Below are 17,950 nucleotides of genomic sequence, written 5' to 3'. Positions count from 1 at the left end.
GTTTGCTTTTGCAGACCGTGGGAGTTTAGGATGACGAAGCTTAATTATTTGTAAGGGTGCTTTAACCCTGCTAATGTGGTCCCAGGCACTTTTTAGATCGTACATTATACACGCGTCTGGGAGCTTACAGATGCGTAATGCTGTACGAAACGTAACAGAAAAAAGTCCATCAGTCTAGAAGCCTCCGCAGCGATGTAACAGTTGGCTCACTGGACTTGCAATGTGAGGGACGACCGGTTCAACCCAACCTCCCGGAGCTGCAACCAAAACGATCGGTGCCAGTCTCTTGAAGTCCCCCGCTCGCCGCCACCCATCCCGGCCTGTATGAATCGGCTCAACCGGCGACGTTCAATCGGTATGTCGTGGGGTAAAGCGTGGGAACTCCCGAGTCTTGCAAGACATCGAGGGGCTCCCAAGAGCTGCCCTCTCGAGGAGGCTCATCCTGCCAGCAGTGGCGTGAGCAGGCCACTTGCAGGGCTGCACCTTTACCATCACTTTGCTGGCCTTGTAAACGTACTTAGCAGTATTTACTGGGTTTCATTACGCAGAGTGCACCATCGTATACAGTCCATAATGCAATATTCAGGGCTTCATTTCTCACGGAATAATTTTCCGGGTCACCGGTGGACTGGGGGAGGCGCGTGACTTGGTAGCTGTGGCTACCATCATCATCGGCTATCGTTAATCCGATGATGTATGAAGGCCTCCCCAAAGCCACCGCCCATCTCGATAACAGTTGTTTTTTTGGTTTAACACGTAGGCTTTCGCGACCAATATCATCTTTGCACAAGAGCGCAGAAGCGTGGTCACCACATCTATGCCTCTATGTAAGGAACGAAACAGGTGGACTTCTCCACAAATCTGGCTGTCGCCTGATGAAGCTAGTTGTAATTACTGGCGAAACGTCGTACTCAGATTGTAAATGTTGTGGCTTGGCTCTCCAACACACCGGTGTTGCTGTACTAGTGACGAATTGGCCACGTTCTGTTTACGTGACAACCATTATGAGTTGGCTGTGTCGGGTGGTGGTGGGTTTTAATGACACATTTATACATTTACGCGATCTAACCCAAAACGTCTATTATACTTGTTTTTTTGTTGTTGTTGTTGTTGTTGTTGTTGTTTTATATTCGACCTATTTGAACAGAGGTACGATTGTTGCATTGTTCAATGGGATTGCAGTACTTCATTCATTTATAAAAAATTCGGCGAACAATTCTACTAATTTTGTTTTAGCTAGAGTTATACCCGATATGGTGTGCCAGTTGTGAAAATATATTCCTGCTTGCCGAACAGGACAGACCCGACTGAAAGCAAGCCCTGACGATATTGTTTTTTGCACTGACGCAAGGCCCTATTGTTTAAAGGACATATTCTCTGGCCAAAAGATCATCCTGGAAACTGACAGCATTTGGTTATAAAGCCAATTTCTGCTGATGAGACCCAGTAAGTCAAAACCCGGTCCAACTGTTTGTTTGCTTGATTATTAAACAAAGCCTGCTGGCTAGTTAACAGAAGTCTAAAAAGTAAAAATATCATAACAGTAATTTGTTTCATGTGGAACCAAGGGTCAGAGGTCAAGTTATTATTCACATGTTATTTCCTAGAACGCTCTGTGACAGTGCTTCATGAGTTTTTACTTCTCTTTTAACTACAAATATTTTACCGAGTAGTTTTTCACAGTTGTGCTGCTGCACAGCTCTCCAATGTGATATTTGGTTGCACCGCATGTCGTTTGACAACTGATGTCCGATGGTTCGCTTCACCTCCTTGGGCAGCAGCATCTCAGCTCCTGGAAGCAGGAGCTTCCCCAGTTCCTGAAACAGCTCTCGGCACGTGGAGCGAAACGTCGGACATCATTACAAACAAAGGGCGTGGAGGAACCCACAAAACACATTGGAGAGAAATAAATAAAAACATTTTTTTTACCATCCCACTAATGTAGCACGTGTGCTACATTAGTGGATCATATCTGAAGATGCCGTCGAAGAAACATCAAATGCCTCAAATAAAATTGCACCCAACGTCTAAAAATATTCTGCATGCCAGATTATTTTTTTAATGATGTTCACGGTTTATCTTAAAAAGCTTCTGTGGCATCTGCTGCCCGCCCCACAATGATCAAAGAGTGGCATTCTGCATAAACCAAATCATTTTGATGGATGCATGGCAACGCTTCTTCCCAATACATATTTAACCCATTTGTTAAAAATGTTTCATCCGCAGGCAGAAAAAAATACTCAGCGTGGCGTAAGGTAAATAATTGAATAGTCGCAGCAATGTACCAGATGGAAATGAAAAGTGCAATCTGCGCTCCTGTCATCCGGCCGGGCGTGCGTTAACGAACGCTTCGGAAAGCTCGCAATTATAAAATGCAGACGACCAGCCGCGTTGTGAACGGAAAACCCCTGGGAATGGGGGCCCCCTCGACAAATTTGGCAGGGGCAGTTAAAAACCGAGCGAGAGCTTTGCCAGCAATTTTGGGGAGACGGATAATTAATTAAAAATAAAGAACAAAAACCGCTGAATTTACGTTTGCACGGCGACCGAGCGGGAGGGACGGTGAATTGCGGTGAGGGAGCGGAATATTAAAAAAATATGAAGAAAAAAACGGAGGCGGAAAAAGAGGGAGGCCATCGTTCAAGATGGCGCGCACAACCGCAGGCCCGTCTGGACGGCGCACGTAACTGGAGCACTTACCCGGTGAAATAAAAGGCACTGACTGAATTCGGTTGATAAGAAGAAAACACGCCGATCGAACCCTACCTTCTTCTTGATGCCTACACCGGAGGCTGGCCAAAGGATAACTGCATACGAGGGGGGGGGGGGTAACCAAAACGGGTTTGCGATGCCAGCGTGCGTTTTTTATTGATTGCTCGGTTTTGGGTTTGCTGGACAATATGGTGCAGTCTGTTGCAGGGTTAGTGGACAAGGGTTTTCTAATCGTAAGACTTGTTGAATAGGGCAAGGCTGAATGGTAGGGTTGACATCCTCAGATACGGTATATGGCAACGGTGTGCCGAGGGATGAGAAATTAACTATAGGGGTACTTTTTCTCTCCCAAACACAGCTCTCTGAAAGCCACAAGCAATCGTTGCCCCTAATTAGAACATGCTAATTAGTTACACTCGATAACTAAATTAGTATGAGGCATGCCACACCTGTAAAAAAGACTATATAGTTTACAACAACAAAAAGGCGAAACTTTAAATGCGCTTGATCTGAGGCTGACGGGCATGAATCCACCTAACGAATGAAGCCAGTGTGAAATCCGCGGGCAAATTGACTGGCGCAAGCAAAATAAAACTACTCTTTTTAAATCCAACGCACGCGCATGCCGTTTTACAAGCAAATCAGGAAGAAAGATAAGAATAGGTTTTGCCCTTTCTGGCAATAAAACAGGAGTTGTGTGAAGACGTTTAAACACCAAATAGAAACCTTTTGCACGAATCCAAGTCTGCATTAACCACACGTACTTGTGGTAAAACATGCAAACACACATGTTCTAATAATGTATGCATCGTCTTTGAAACTGATTGGCCTACACTCGAGAGCCGTCTTTATGGCCTCATCTCAAAAGTGTTAGAATAGAGAATGCTAAAAGGTGAACAGTACAAGGACAATGCACGTATATTTACGGGACCTTTTTTGCCAGTATCAAAGTAAGACAAATAAGAATAGGCTTTACCCCATTCTTCCAATAAAACAGGATGTGTTAAGATGTTAAAACACCAACTAGATACCTTTTGCATGGAATCTAAGTCTGCATTAACCACACACAGTACTTGTGCCAAAACATGCCGGCCAAAAAAAAAAGTTCCCGTAGAAATAAAAGTGCATCGCCCACGCACGACGCAACGACACTGGCCATCTCAAGTGCACTTTAAACGCCGCCCGTCCCCAAAAAAAAACCCCCCCATCGAAACCGCCACGTTTCAACCCTCTCGTGGACTAAAGAGCAGGACGTTGTAAAGAGGGCCCTGCAGATCGAGAGAGAGAGAGAGCACAGGCGCTCCTCCCGTTGGCTCGTGTCAAAGCGATTCCGGACGTGCATTTCAGACGATTTAAAAGATGCAGGGGAAGCGTCAGTGTAATCGCCAATATGTTTGTTTGTTTTTTTTGACTTGGGACAGTTATTTCAACCATTTGCTGCTGCGACTGGCGGAAATAATTTGTCCGCCCGTCTTTGGCAAGGGAGATTTGCTCGTGAAATACCGTGGCGTGTTGGACGTGCACGCCGAGATGGTGGTGGCGCTCTCAGTTTTGCGCGCGTGCCAAAGCCATGAACTTAGTCCATGAATATGATCTTTTAAAATGTAAAACCAACGGATAATTCCGTAAAAAAATGGCACCCAATAGACACGGTATTGTTAGGATGAGATAACGACACTGAGACCAAACTTGTCTCAATTGTGGAACTACCCAACTTCAGACCACCAATCTATAAGCTTTCAATTCGAGGTGAATTCTTCTTCCAAGTTCCTGGAACAAAATACCAAATACAGGACAGTATTTTTACGGAACACTATTCCACCTGCTTAACATTTAACAACGTCCTGTTTTAGCCAGTTTCTAATTGGCTACTGGATGGTTTTAAAATTCAGACAAAATGCAATGAACGCACTTTTAACGCTTTTTTATAATGTAACTAAACCTTGAGCCGTTACATAATTTAAATGCATTTTTTCTCTTATTTTATTCTGCATTTTCGATCGTGAACATCGTTCCGCAAAAACACGGCCACCGCCGAGGAGACGGAGCGATGAAATCGGCTCGTGCGCAGGTGCTAAGCGGAATGTTACATCGTCGGACCCCAAGAGCTGGCGGCGGTGGCTTAGAGGGACCTTCATCCAGCAGTGAAGTTTCGCATTTTAACTGCAATACTCTACAACGGCTCTATGATCCATCTCTCCGCCTATGGCAATGGTGTTAGACTTAGGTGTTTGAATCGTATCAGGGTAACACACACACACACAACTGCGATTCTCAGTGGACAGATGTTTTACTGGTTGGTCAATCTAAATGGCATAGACCAACCAGTATCTAAATGAAGTGGGAAAATACTGGCAGGTTACGGGGATGGGCCCAGCTGCATTATGGAACAGGCATATGTGCAATGCTTTGTTAACATTCAGAAGCATGTTGCTTAATAGTTGCTGTAATTTAGTTTGTTATTGATTCTGTAACATTTAATTTCTGAGTCTTTATTTTTTTGGAGTCTTCTGCTCGATGTCCTTTCAACCGATTCTAAATTAAGGTCTCTGTTTGTTCTTAAGACTGCTTAATTACTGTGTTCATTATTTAAAATAACACGCTTTAAACAGCCCATTAAACAAAATCGAGGCAAATGGATGGGGCACATGCCCCCAGTGCTGCCCATACGGCAAGCAATGGACCGGTAAACAAAGACATTATTACTAAATCCGTATCATTACGGCTAACAAATATTTTCGGTTAAAGTGCAGCGAATGGAGCATTGCAGCCACAGCATCAACGATATGGGTCAACTTTGACATTTACAGGGCAGAGAGTAGACAAGTCAGCGTGGAACATTAATGAGACATTCGTCATGGATGGAAACTGGGCGCCAAACTTTCCACGATATTTTCTTTTGCCTTTCCACCAATTTTACTCTAATTGAGCCATCACATCGCGATGCTAAAAATATCCATTCACAACTCACAGAGGGCAGGCACACGCAGTATGTCAAAGGATGGCCCACGGAAGAGGACCTCGTAGAAGCGTTGATGAAAAATCCTTTCAAATGGAGACGGAGAAACATTTTATCAGCTTGCGTGCATCTGAACAAGATGGATCGTTTCATCGCTTAAGACCGAAGAGAAATGGCGACGGCTTGCGGAGGCCTTCATCCAGCAGTGCATATATCATGGCTGCTCCTGCTGCTGGTGATGATGATGATGACGCTGCTACGAAGTAAATGTTCCGAGCACGTCAGTCAAACCCGATATTTTATTTCAAGATAAAGAACTTGATTTTGGCCTAATTCAGGGGATTTTTTTTGCATGTCACGTGCGTGCACCATCCCGTTGATAAACCAAAACCGAGGCCACCACCGCGGCACGCTTGAGAGTCTGTCGTGATCTCGGAAAAAAAACAAAAATCTCAATGTGAACCCGGCACCTCATCCGCCGTTGGCTCGGTTGCTCTGAACCCCAGCCACCCAGGGTCACCATCTTAAGAATGGACATGAACGCTTATCTTTTAATGCCTTTCACGCAAAAAAAAGGCCAAAATAAATTGAGTGCCAATTCATCGGTGCTTGGAATCCAGGGGTGGTCGCCAGTTCAATTCAATCTCCCGGAGCAGCATTTGAATCATTGAACAGGTTTCCTAAATCCCCCCACTCCCCTCCCCACCCACTGACCACCCCCCTCCCCACCCCTTCACCGCCCCCACTCCACCCCCCACCCCCCTATTGCTAAATGTTGGAACATTTACCAATAGCGGGCATTGGCTAATTCTGACTTTACAACGGTACAGACTTAAACAGACTGCTGGGGCAAGTGTTGTTCGCGAGCACCTATGAAGGCCCAACGGCGCACGATGGGGTGGGTGGCCAGCCCCACGCACGGCCGCCTTTGTCTCCCCAGCGGCGATGTTCACACACCGCATCAGGTGCTCATTTGAGGCTGAGTCGACCTAGCGGAGGCCCAGGATGGGTTCAGATAATCGCCACTGGTGTTGGTGGCCGTGAGCGGGAATCGAACTCGGGTCATATCCGGGTTTGCAGCGCAGCGCGCTAACCGCTACACCACCGCTGTCCACCGGCACACACTCTCACACACACGGCAGGTCTGTACTTGCCATGGGATCGCTTATATTTGTAAGCGGGCGTCAGTGAGTGTACACATTGCGATGCGCCAAGCCGCACAACAGCTTGCAAGCTGCCCGTCGCACAACCGAGCCCTGCCCATTCTCACGCACAGAGTCAGGGGCGAGTCTCAATTGCAAGCACGACCTGGGTAATTGAATAAATCGCTAAAAGTCAACAACGGACATTAAAACAAGTAGATTTTCACGGCTCATACGGTTTTGTGACTGACAATTGAATTGTTTGGGTTGGGGCTATGAAATTGTCTGGAACACATTCCTGCGGAGGGAGCTGGTAAGAACGTTGGGTTGCTCGGTCAATGGCCAGGGTCAACGGCGGCGTGGTGTATTCCGCAAATATGCCCGACTGTGAGGGCGGGCACAAGCCGGCGTGAGTAGGTTAAACGTTGAGTTTTATAAGGGCACCACGGGGTGACCAGCCCCTCCCCACCCAGCCCCACCCCTCCCACTCCCCACCCAGCCCCTCCCCACCCTCCCCACCCTTCCCCTCCCCACCCTCCCCACCCAGCCCCTCCCCACCCAGCCCCACCGATCCCATTTTTGGATGCACGACGGACGGACACAATAATCCCCTGTGGGCTGGTGGAACCAGGTGGTTCCTACCAGTATAAATTTGTGTCGTAAGACCCTCCACCACCCGGCATAGTCATAGCATTATAATAAACTATAAACAAAACTATTGTATTTTACCAGGTAAGGCCCACTTGACCTATATATAGCTCACAAGCGAGCTGACCACAAGTGATATCTTAACGAAGTGGCTTATCACGCGCAAATTCACGGCACCCAAATACTCGAAACCTCGTACGCATGAGGCCTTGCGAACCAATGTATCATGTCGAACATCTATGTTGAATGAACCAACAAAGTTGTTATAAATACATTTAATTGCGTGTCCAGTATTGAGATTGGTCGGAAACATTATGAGGATATAAAATAAAAATTCGGTTCTCTTTATAATCTTATTTCTATTATTTTAGCGGAGTATCTCTAAATGGATTGCCAGCCATACACACGTGTGTACATCGTACCCCTCTCTTAAGCCGAAATTTTCCACGTGTCAAAATTAAGTTTGTCACAGGGGGAAGGAAACAAATGTACAGATAACAGATATGATAGCGGCGGTCATGCGCCGGATTGTACCGTTACAGTTTCATTAATATTTTCCACATCGAGTTTTCTGCGGGGAAATGTTGAATCGAGCCACTGGTAACGCCGCTGACGTAACCCAGGAGGGAACACACTTTGGCTACCCCAAACCATGGGTCTGGGGAGACCAAGTGACGCCCCCCACCCTTATCACCACCACCACAGCATTAACAGCACACTCAGGAATCTCGCAAATGGAAAAAAAATATTTAAAAAACACCCCTTGTGGATTTTCGCACAAATTTGCATGCGCGTCCACAAAAAAATCGTGGGGTTTTACAATTTCAATTTCCATACAAACCAAATCAGCGTGAATGCAGCCGGTCTTATCAGATATCGGAAGCTAAGCACGATTGAGTTCTGGTTAGTGCTTGGAATGGAGACTGCCCGGGAAATAATATAGGTGTTGGAGGTTGGTCTGTAAAGTGGCAAGTATATGGGCAGCCACTGCACAGCCCCAGAGCGATGTGGCAGTACAGGCAATTGATGGCCGAATCTACCTCTGCACGGAGCTTTGAGTGTCACCCCCCTCGTACACGTGATGGGTTTTCTCTGCATACTCCCGTTTCCTTACACATCAGGCCAAACCATTCATCAGTGGAATCGGGCAAATATTCGTTCCAATGTAAGTAGGACCCCTCCTGAAAGAGTAATTGGTGAGGCTTTCCCAGGCAAAAAAAATGGGATTTTTTTGTAAGTAGGACCCCTCCTGAAAGAGTAATTGGTGAGGCTTTCCCAGGCAAAAAATGGGATTTTTTTGGTATTCTTCTATTTGTTGTTGTTGCTCAAGCAGCATACACGGCTTTTGATGGAATGATCATGCCAGTTTTCCGCGGCTGCACTGTGCGGCAATCGGATGCATTTTCGGCTTTTGCCACGTGTCGTTTCGGCACGATGCATCAAACCGAATTCCTAAAGTTCCTGAATTGCAGGAAGTGAATTGCTGCAGGAAGCGAATTCCTGCAGTTCCTGAAATTCAGTTCCTGAAGACATCCCCCGCCGGCACGTGGAGGCAAACCTCGTACGTAACGTGCGACACCCTGAAAACACATCGGCGAGCACTAAAACCACCATCGCCGCGTTCCATAAGTAAACAAATTATTTGCTGCTGCTGCTGCTGCTGCTAGATTGATACACAAAGCACACATGACAAAAAATGCCAAAACACGTTCATCAACAACACTGCGGTCTTAAAACGAAGAAAACTCCCCCCCAAAAAAAAAATAGGTGACTGCCTCCTGGTAGCTATTTCTCCAACTATTCGGTTCGATCGGCGTTTTAACGCGGCGCGGCTTCAAACGCTGCGGCAAGCGAAACGGCGACGATGGGCCCCCCCCCCATCCCGCTTAACCACGCGCAGCTAGTGAGCGTTGACCCAAACGCCACGGCCACCCTTCCGTAACAGCCACTCTTCTTGAAAAAAATGTCACGCTCCCTGCATCGTCGCCGCCCCCGCTGCTTTCCCACACGCATGTGTTTGTGTGCGTGCGGTAGTGTAGCGGTTAACGCGCTGCCCTTACGAACCCGGCGACCCGAGTTCGATTCCAGCTGCCGGCCAACACCAGTGACGATTATCTGAACCGGTCTTGGGCATCCCCTAGGTCAACTCCGCTTCAAATGAGTAGCTGGATGCGGTGCGTAAAATTCGTTACTTAGGCCGGGCATGGTGCTGCCTCTCCCGCCCCCCCCGTGTGCCGTGCCGACCTTGACAGGTGCTCGCTAACAGCACTTGCCCCAAAAAGTTTATCAAGGGCTCTATGGGGCATCTTTGTCTTTGCCACACGCACCACCCTTTCCTCAATAGCTTACACAACAAGTTGGGACACACCAAGCCCGTCAACAAGTTAAAAGTTTGGACCTACAGCAAGGAGATATTGCGGTCATCACCAGTCCGAATGTTCCCACTCCACAATAGGCGTGAAGTACTGCAGGCACAAACCCCATCAACCGGTGTCTACTACTGCGTATTATAACAAGGGTATTATCATAATTTATAGTTATTTATCAACTCACGACAACTTCTTCTCACACCATGTGGGTCGTGGCAGTTGTTTGACCATGCTTCACCGTGCTGGTCAATGGTGGCTGGTGAAGGCGGGCACGGTAAGATGTGGGTGCATAGAGCACAGCACAACAATGGATTTCGCTGCAAATGCTTCTCTTGCTGTTCACCACGCGGTGCCGCGGCAACCTACAGCAACCGGTTGTGCGTGGGTGGTCACGCAATCGAGCGCAATTCAGGCGACACCCAGCTTAGCTTCGAGAGATACGAATGACAGCACGCGCATGGGGTTCCCACACAGATCCAAGCGAAATTGCTTACAGCCACAAGCGTGCAATCTTCATTGGTGACCAGGTGAGAGCACATTGAGACGAGTCTGTGTTTAAAGTGAGACCTGGAATATATAAAAGTGAACACAGATACGAAGAAGTAACATGCATAAAAAGTGTACACCACACAAATGCATATATACCGCGGAATTTAAATTCAGACATGGCATTTGTCAAAATTATTATTGTAATATTTACACTTGACAACGATGTGAACCTCAGTTTAACACGTAGGCTTTCGCGATCTAACCCAAAAAACCTCTATTATGGATGGTACAAACCTATCAACGTCACTGTACACATTGAAAGCACCGCTCATTTCACCTCTGAGACTGCTCTGGCAAGTGCTGCGCTAGCGAGCACCTACTTAGACCACAGAAGATTGCAAGGTGAAGGAGCCCATTAGTTGCCGCTATCGTCACACTTTGCCCGGTTTCTTTCATTTAGTCCGAGTTGACCTTAGGGAGACCCGAAGCTGGGCTCGCATTCCGAATCGCCACTGTGGTGTTGTGCATCGCCAGAAATCAAACCCGGCTTGCCAGGGGATTGCCGTGCATGCGAATTAACCACCACGACGGCATTCCGCGCCTCGTATTCGATGCACGCGTACATAAAACACTCGTGCGTTTTTTTTGATCTATTAACTCACAAATGCGCGATTTTTCTGTACATTTCCTAACACGCCCCCCCCCCCCCTCTCTCGCAGAAACGTGCAGGACAATGAGCGATGGCCTCTCGGAGAAACAAGGCAACACCGCTCTGCTCCGGTGCTCGCGCAATCAAAAGCTTTTACCAAAACAGCCCCGTCCCATCCCCGTGTTCCCCGAATGCTTGGCCAGTCGAGTGATACATTTGGAAATGTCAAAGCAAAACCAATCCAGCCACCGTTACAAACTCAAGTATTTTTGTTGTTATCCCATTTCCTTCCTCACACATTCCCTGCCGCCCCCGCCCACCCCCAAAAATCATTCCTAGACGCTCTATCGGCAAACACATTTCCATCTGTCAATCCGTTGCATTATCTTCCGAGTGTGAAAGATGAATGGATGCAAAAAAAATTGAATGCCCTGACACGTTAATTTGGTTGTGCGAGGTAGGTGTAAGCCTTGCAAGCGTGTGCAATTTTGCCAAGGGCAAACCGCTCGGATGACTTAGGTGACGTTAAAATCAGTGTGCCCACGACTTTAGTTTTTTACTTAAGTATCTAGGAAAGCCACTACTTTTTCGGTAGAGTCCTGTTTTTTTTATTATAATATTATTTTGGCCAATCGATGAGTATTCGTACAAGTAGGAGGAAACCAGAGCACTCGGGAGAAAACCCACGCACTGTGCGAGGAGGAAACACATATCCCCGTACAGATGGAAACAGATGGAGGGATGGGCCCACTTGCTCTACTGCCTTGTATTACGCCAGAATAAGCTTAAATAGAAAGGGAGATTTCCACAAATTAATTATGCACCCACGGTAAGCTCTGCTCCATGCGCAAGAGAAAATAAAAAAAAACATTAAATCGTCCATGAGCCACACGTGAAAAGTTAATCAACACGCACCATGCAATGGGTGTGTGTCGGGGGTGACCTCTCCCCTTTTTATCTCGTGCACGATAACACCCAACCACAATCCTTCACAGTATCCCAAGACGAATTAAAGTGTGTAGTGTGAAGGAGCATTGTACACCACAAAAATCATCAGACCCAAACCCCTGGAAATATGCGATATCAGAGGAGCGAGCACAACACACGATCCACAATTAAAACGAGCGCACGCGAGCTGTATATTCACCAGATAAGTCAACCCTCGAGACACGAAAGGCCCACGGTGGGGTCGAAATAACGCGTTTGTGTTTTTCATGTTTGATTTTTTATCTTTCAAATAAATATAGGAATAACAGATTTAAGCAACGGTTTCTTGTTATAGTATGGCTGTTAATTTGGGTGTTCTTCGCGTGCAATTTCCGACATTTGTCCTCCCCACCCGTCACTAAGCTTGGTAAACGGTAGCACCCCCCCCCCACCCCCCGAGATGTTAATCGGGATCTGCAACCTTTCAAAAAACGGGGAAGTAATCCTCACCAACAAAAAAAACCCCTAACAGTTTGATTTTCAAAGGGGTCGGAGCGTGGGCAATGTTCGCATGTGTCCTACCCACGGCCGCATAAAACAAGGATGTCCATGCTCGCGAAGTTCGGCTGCTATATATGGCATTGGGAGCGTAAAGTGTTTGTTCCTGCTAAGACAGTATTTACTAACGCATCATCGTGAACATCGCTCCGATTGTACAGGCCGATGACTTGTGACCCCATCCTCCCCGCCCGCCAATTAATTGACCCGTAACTTTTTTTTTGTCCATTTTTTTTAAATATTAATTTTCGTTTAAAATAAACCTTACTTAAAATATATATTTTGTTTTAGAGAATTAAATGGCGGTCACATGACATCTGGACTATCCCAGTACAGTATATCCGTGCAACTGGCCTACATCGCGGTCTTCGGCTCCAAGAGACTCACTCTCTCTCTCTGCCTGTTGAAACCAACAAGAGGGCATGTCATCGCGGGCTACGCATTGCCTGAAAAAAAAAATATCCACGCACAAGGGCCCTCGGCGCAAATCGCTGTGATGTAAATTACCGTAATTTATCCGGCAGCAGGCTATATTTCTGTTAATGCGAATGTCCCCCACGCTTGTCAAGTCGCGAATTGTGGGGGCCTGTTAAACGCGCGGACACAATAAATCAATCAGACGGGTCCTTCGTTTATTACGAGCCGGTAAATAAACCAGGTTCGGATTACAGCCTTCCCCCTCATTCAAGAGAGTCCTTTGATGAAATTTCGGCGAGGGTGAGAAATCCTGGGAAACATGGGCTTACCGTTTCAGACGAACATTCAGTTACGACTGTGATACTCACTTTTACGTTTGATCAGGTTTTTTTTCCTTCCCCAATCCTAAAAGGCAGTTCCTGTAACCGTGCCTATCCATTTACCCAAGGAAGCCTCACTAAAGCCCCACGACTCCATTTCAAGAAAGTCCCGCTTTGGGGATGTTTTCGCCAATTGCAATAATTTGGGAGGAAACTGGAGTAGCTGTAAAACACCGACACGTGAGGAGACAACAAAGGTCATAAGGATGAGTTTACAAACCTATTCACTGTACTGCCAGCCACTTGGCAACCTCAAGCAAGCCTCCAAGTAGGAACCATCCCCCACCATGCAGAGCTTCTGAGATCTGGAAGAGGCTGAGCGCAAATCGGAGCGATTTAGTCGTGAGAAATAGTAACTAAAATATCATAGACCTTTATTCGAGAAATCCTCAGTGAACCTCAAGACTTGAGTTGGTGAGAGTCCTGACATTGGGGATTATTGCACAAATTGCTTACTGTGTATTTCACGCGTTATACAGCAGTCGCAGAAAGGTGCGAATTATCCACGCAGTGAACCAAAAGCGCAGACCACCCGCCACTCTAATCCTGCCTGTCAACACCACTTTCGCCTGTTGCCAAAAGCGGACGTTTAGGAGGACTTTGAGCAAACATTTGCAAACCCTGCACAGGAAAAATCCCTGCGCGCGTGCACACGCACACACACACACGCGTGCAGTGCCACCGAGATTTCCCTGCTTAATTTACCGAGCAGGCCATTATGTAATTGCCTAAACGTTAACACCAATTTTGTCCGACAGCAGAGAGGTGGCTGAGTGGAATTTCACTCTGCGTTAAAATCCGTCTTCGTAGACTTATAATTTCGTAACATCGGTGGCTAGTGATATCTGTCTAAACCGATCTTCGGACTCCCCCCCCCTCCACCCAGCACTAACGAGCATAGTAAAGTACGGTTAAACAAACATCACAACCAACACAGCATGGGGAAGCCTTCATCCAGCAGTGGATTGCCTAAATTCCACAAATTACATGCTTTTACCCCATTGGAACCTCCTTTGCCAGTAGCAAAATATGATAATTGGTTTTTTACCCATTTATCTGGCAACAAAACTGACACCTCTTTTTACAAGGAGTCATGTTTGCATTGACCACAATACCTGCAGTCGGAATGCAAACAAAAAACACAACTCTGATAATGTATGCACTGTCCTTGAAATTGATTGTGGTCAATGCAAACATGATTCCTTGTAAAAAAAGGTGTCAGTTTTGTTGCCAGATAAATGGGTAAAAAACCAATTATCATACGTGTTTTTAATGGAATTTTCATCAACGATTTCAGCAGAGAATAGACAGAAAGCAAATATTGTTATGAAATGTAAAGAGATGTCTGTGCACATTTCTGTGGCATTTTTTCCACGATGGTGGTGTATTGGTTTTGGTGTGTGCATTGGCTGGGTCATGTAGCCCACATGCCCAGCCATTGCATGCCCACGCAGTTTCTGTTTGGTCGTATAGAGGGGGCTAAACGGGCACGACACGGTCTAGAAAAGAGATGGACTAATACACTACGGGAGGATGTGGAGGTGAGTGGACTTGCCGAAGACTGGTACCAGCGGTGTCAAGATCGGCCTAAATGGAGGAGGCTCGTGAAGGACGCTACTGGTCAGTTGGAGGCAGTCACCCTCCAACAACAACGGAGGGCAGAGAAGCGACGCTCACAACAAGGAACGGAGCGCCGGGCAGCTAAAATGCAAAAAGTTGGCACAGTAGGGGGCACAGCTGGTGCATCTGCCAGTCATCTCAGTCAGTCAACTCATGGCACCTAAGTCTGTCCCATGACCTCCTGTCAGCGAGCTTCCGACACTATAACGTGGCCTCAAAGTGCACCTCGCCTGGCACAGACGCCGTAATGACGTAACCGCCACTTAGTGGCCAATGGCAGGTGTTGCTGTTGTTGTGTGCATTAAATACAAAACGATCAGAAGACAAGTGACGCACACGGAGGCACCAGGGTAGAGAGAGAAAGAGGCGGTTCGTGGTGATGATCCAGATTATGAAGACTTGTGAAGTGGATGTGGCCCAGGGCAGGAACGAGCAGAGAAAGTGTACCAACGAAGCCCAAAATCCTACACGAGTGGAAACAAATTCAAGGAGGAAAGAGACAAGGAGAGAATGAATGTGAAGGACTGTTGAGTGTGGACGTGGAGATTGGCCCATGCCACATGAATTGGGAAACGCTACGGGAAGAAGATGAAATACAGACTGATATTACTGTCATCACTTTGGAACTTAATTTAAAGTGCCACTCAGAGACCATCAACTGGATTAAGCTCAAGCTTGCTGATGGGAATGACATCCGCCCCAGTAAAACTGGAGGAGAGAAATTAATTGACGTAAAACAACATTTTATTGCAGCCATTCTCAATTCACCAAGGCCTTCCCCCATGTCATGAAGGCCTTCCCCATGCCATGTCGGTCACGTGCATTTTTGACAATTCGGACATACTTCAACAATCTAGTCAGTCGCCAGTTGGTGCAGAGGCTGAGCGTGGTAGGGATCTCTTCTCATATCACTTTGACACGGATGTTAGCCGTGGCCGGTAAATCGAACTCTTTGATATTATACCGGGTTCGTCGCGCAGCACACTAACTACTCAGTGTTCCACTCACTACCACCACCGCCCCCACAATTACACACGCAGTACAGTTCCACATGTCGTATATGTACCGTACACTCTCTTTGACTTAATGCATGCTGGCACACGCACACACACAGACCAAGCAGCAGCATGTTTGCTTGGCAAAACACAATTACCGAGACAGGTTTGTACGAGTCAACAAAACGTATATACGGGATGCATAAAGTGCCGTTACATTTTTTTAAGTGTATTAAGCAAATCTTGGTATGTGGGTGCTTTCCAACAAGAAACTGACCCTATATGGGCTTTCTGATGGCATCTTCTAACAGGTCATTTGCCTTATTCGCCTGTGATCTCCGATTTAAAGAAGTGCGTGTGTGCTGTTAAAAACTAAAATAAAGCCGCTACACTTGCACAGAGGGCATTTGCCATGCAATAAAAGCTGCTTGAATGAACGCAATGGGAGAAGGAAAAAAATAATGAATGAACCATTTGCCATGCAATAAAAGCTGCTTGAATGAACGCAATGGGAGAAGGAAAAAATCAATGAATGAACCATTTGCCATGCAATAAAAGCTGCTTGAATGAACGCAATGGGAGAAGGAAAAATCAATGAATGAACCGGTAGCCCATTCGAGTATGCAAATGTATTTAAATAGCCGTCGGCGTTGTGACTTGAACGAGCTATGAGATTAAGATGCAATTTGTAAACAGCGGCGGCCAAAAAAAAAAGAAAAATTTCGCACTGAACCTACCAGCCGATGATTTAGCACGATTCGCTCTCACGTACGGTGCGAAAGAAGTTCAACATACGCGACGACGATGGTTAAAATAGGTTTATGTAATGCTTATTTCGTGTGGTTTCCCCACACAGTCTGCAATCACGGCAGTAGTAGCAGCAGCATTTGCACGCGCGTTTAAATTCCAGTGTGGCACGTAATGCTATGTGGGTTGGGGGTGGGCTACGGGTTACAGATGAACAAGAGGGCAGGTGATGGTGATGGCACGCGGGCGGGCGATAGATGAATTGTAGATTGCACACGCACCAACAACAGATGGGGGAAGTCAAACATTTAAAAAGATAGTGCTGGACTGAGGCAGACGAGTGAATATAAATGAAGCGTGCTGCTGGAGAAGGTGGTGGTGGTTGTGGTGTGGCGAGGATGATCGAGAGGAGGAGTGGGTGGGGGGGGGGAAGAAGAGGACACGAAGAGTGTGCCAGAGAGACGAGAACGCAAAGACAGCTGCTAAACAAATTAATAAATAACAGCCATCAAAGCAGCAGCAGCAGCAACAACAACACAGAAAGCAGCATCGACGACGGTCAATCACTCACGCTCGTGCCCTGGGAAACCCCATGGACAGCAGAATGTCGAGCGAAGATGCATTCTTGATGATCGTCTGTCGTGTCGCCCGCCGGCTCTTCGGCACGACCTTGCTGTACATCAGCTCGGCCGCGTCGCTCTGACCCGCAGCGCCCGCCATGGCCATTCACACCCGCACATACGGCTATGTGCGGCGGCGGCGGCGTGTGCACGTACGTGTGTGTGTCTATATATGTACAAGACAGCGAGGGGGCAGGCAGGCGCACACACGCACGCACGCTTGCTGCCCTTCCCCACCGCAGCAGCAGCACACTGCCACCGACTGTGGAACCGCGACTAAAAGTGTGGAGGGGTTTCACTCGCGCCGCGCGTGTTTTTTTTTCGTCCTCCCCCTTTTCCCGCGCTCCGCCCATTTCCCGCGAAAATTCGCTCCGCCCCCTCTCCCTTGGCTCCGCCCCCTCTCCCTTGGCTCCTCCTCCTTGTCTCCGCCCCTCCCCCTTGGCTCTGCCCCTCCCCTTGGCTCCTCCCCCTCCCCCTTTGCTCCGCCCCCTCAACTTTGGCTCCGCCCCCTCGCCCTTGGCTCCGCCCCCTTTTCGCTCGCTCGCGCGCGCGTTCTCTCTCACTCTGTCTGTGTGTCAACGCCCGCGCGCGCTCATTGGACGGCGAGGCAAGTTTGCTGGGCGTGGCCTGCGCGGCCTTCGCCCCAATGAGGTGGAGTGGGCGTGGTCGTAGGGGGGGACTGGGCGGGGCTCCGATCGTATAGGTGGGGGGGGTAAGA

The 17,950-nt window shown here is 47.5% G+C and overlaps 1 protein-coding gene across 1 annotated transcript in view; it reads right to left on the bottom strand.

Annotated features, from left to right (window-relative positions):
- Positions 1–17,535, bottom strand: part of UBASH3B (ubiquitin associated and SH3 domain containing B) — a 107,760-nt gene extending 90,225 nt beyond the window's left edge. The window contains 1 exon segment of the mRNA XM_078870031.1: positions 17,184–17,535. Coding sequence (XP_078726157.1) covers positions 17,184–17,338 — 155 coding nt within the window. The 5' untranslated portion in view covers positions 17,339–17,535.
- Between the last annotated feature and the right edge of the window lie 415 nt (positions 17,536–17,950).

The sequence above is a fragment of the Lampetra fluviatilis genome, chromosome 29 (genome assembly GCF_964198595.1).
Source record: "Lampetra fluviatilis chromosome 29, kcLamFluv1.1, whole genome shotgun sequence".
NCBI classification, from domain to species: Eukaryota; Metazoa; Chordata; class Hyperoartia; order Petromyzontiformes; family Petromyzontidae; genus Lampetra; species Lampetra fluviatilis.
Note: the sequence above shows the minus strand (reverse complement) of the source record. Positions and strands in the feature narration are given on the sequence as shown.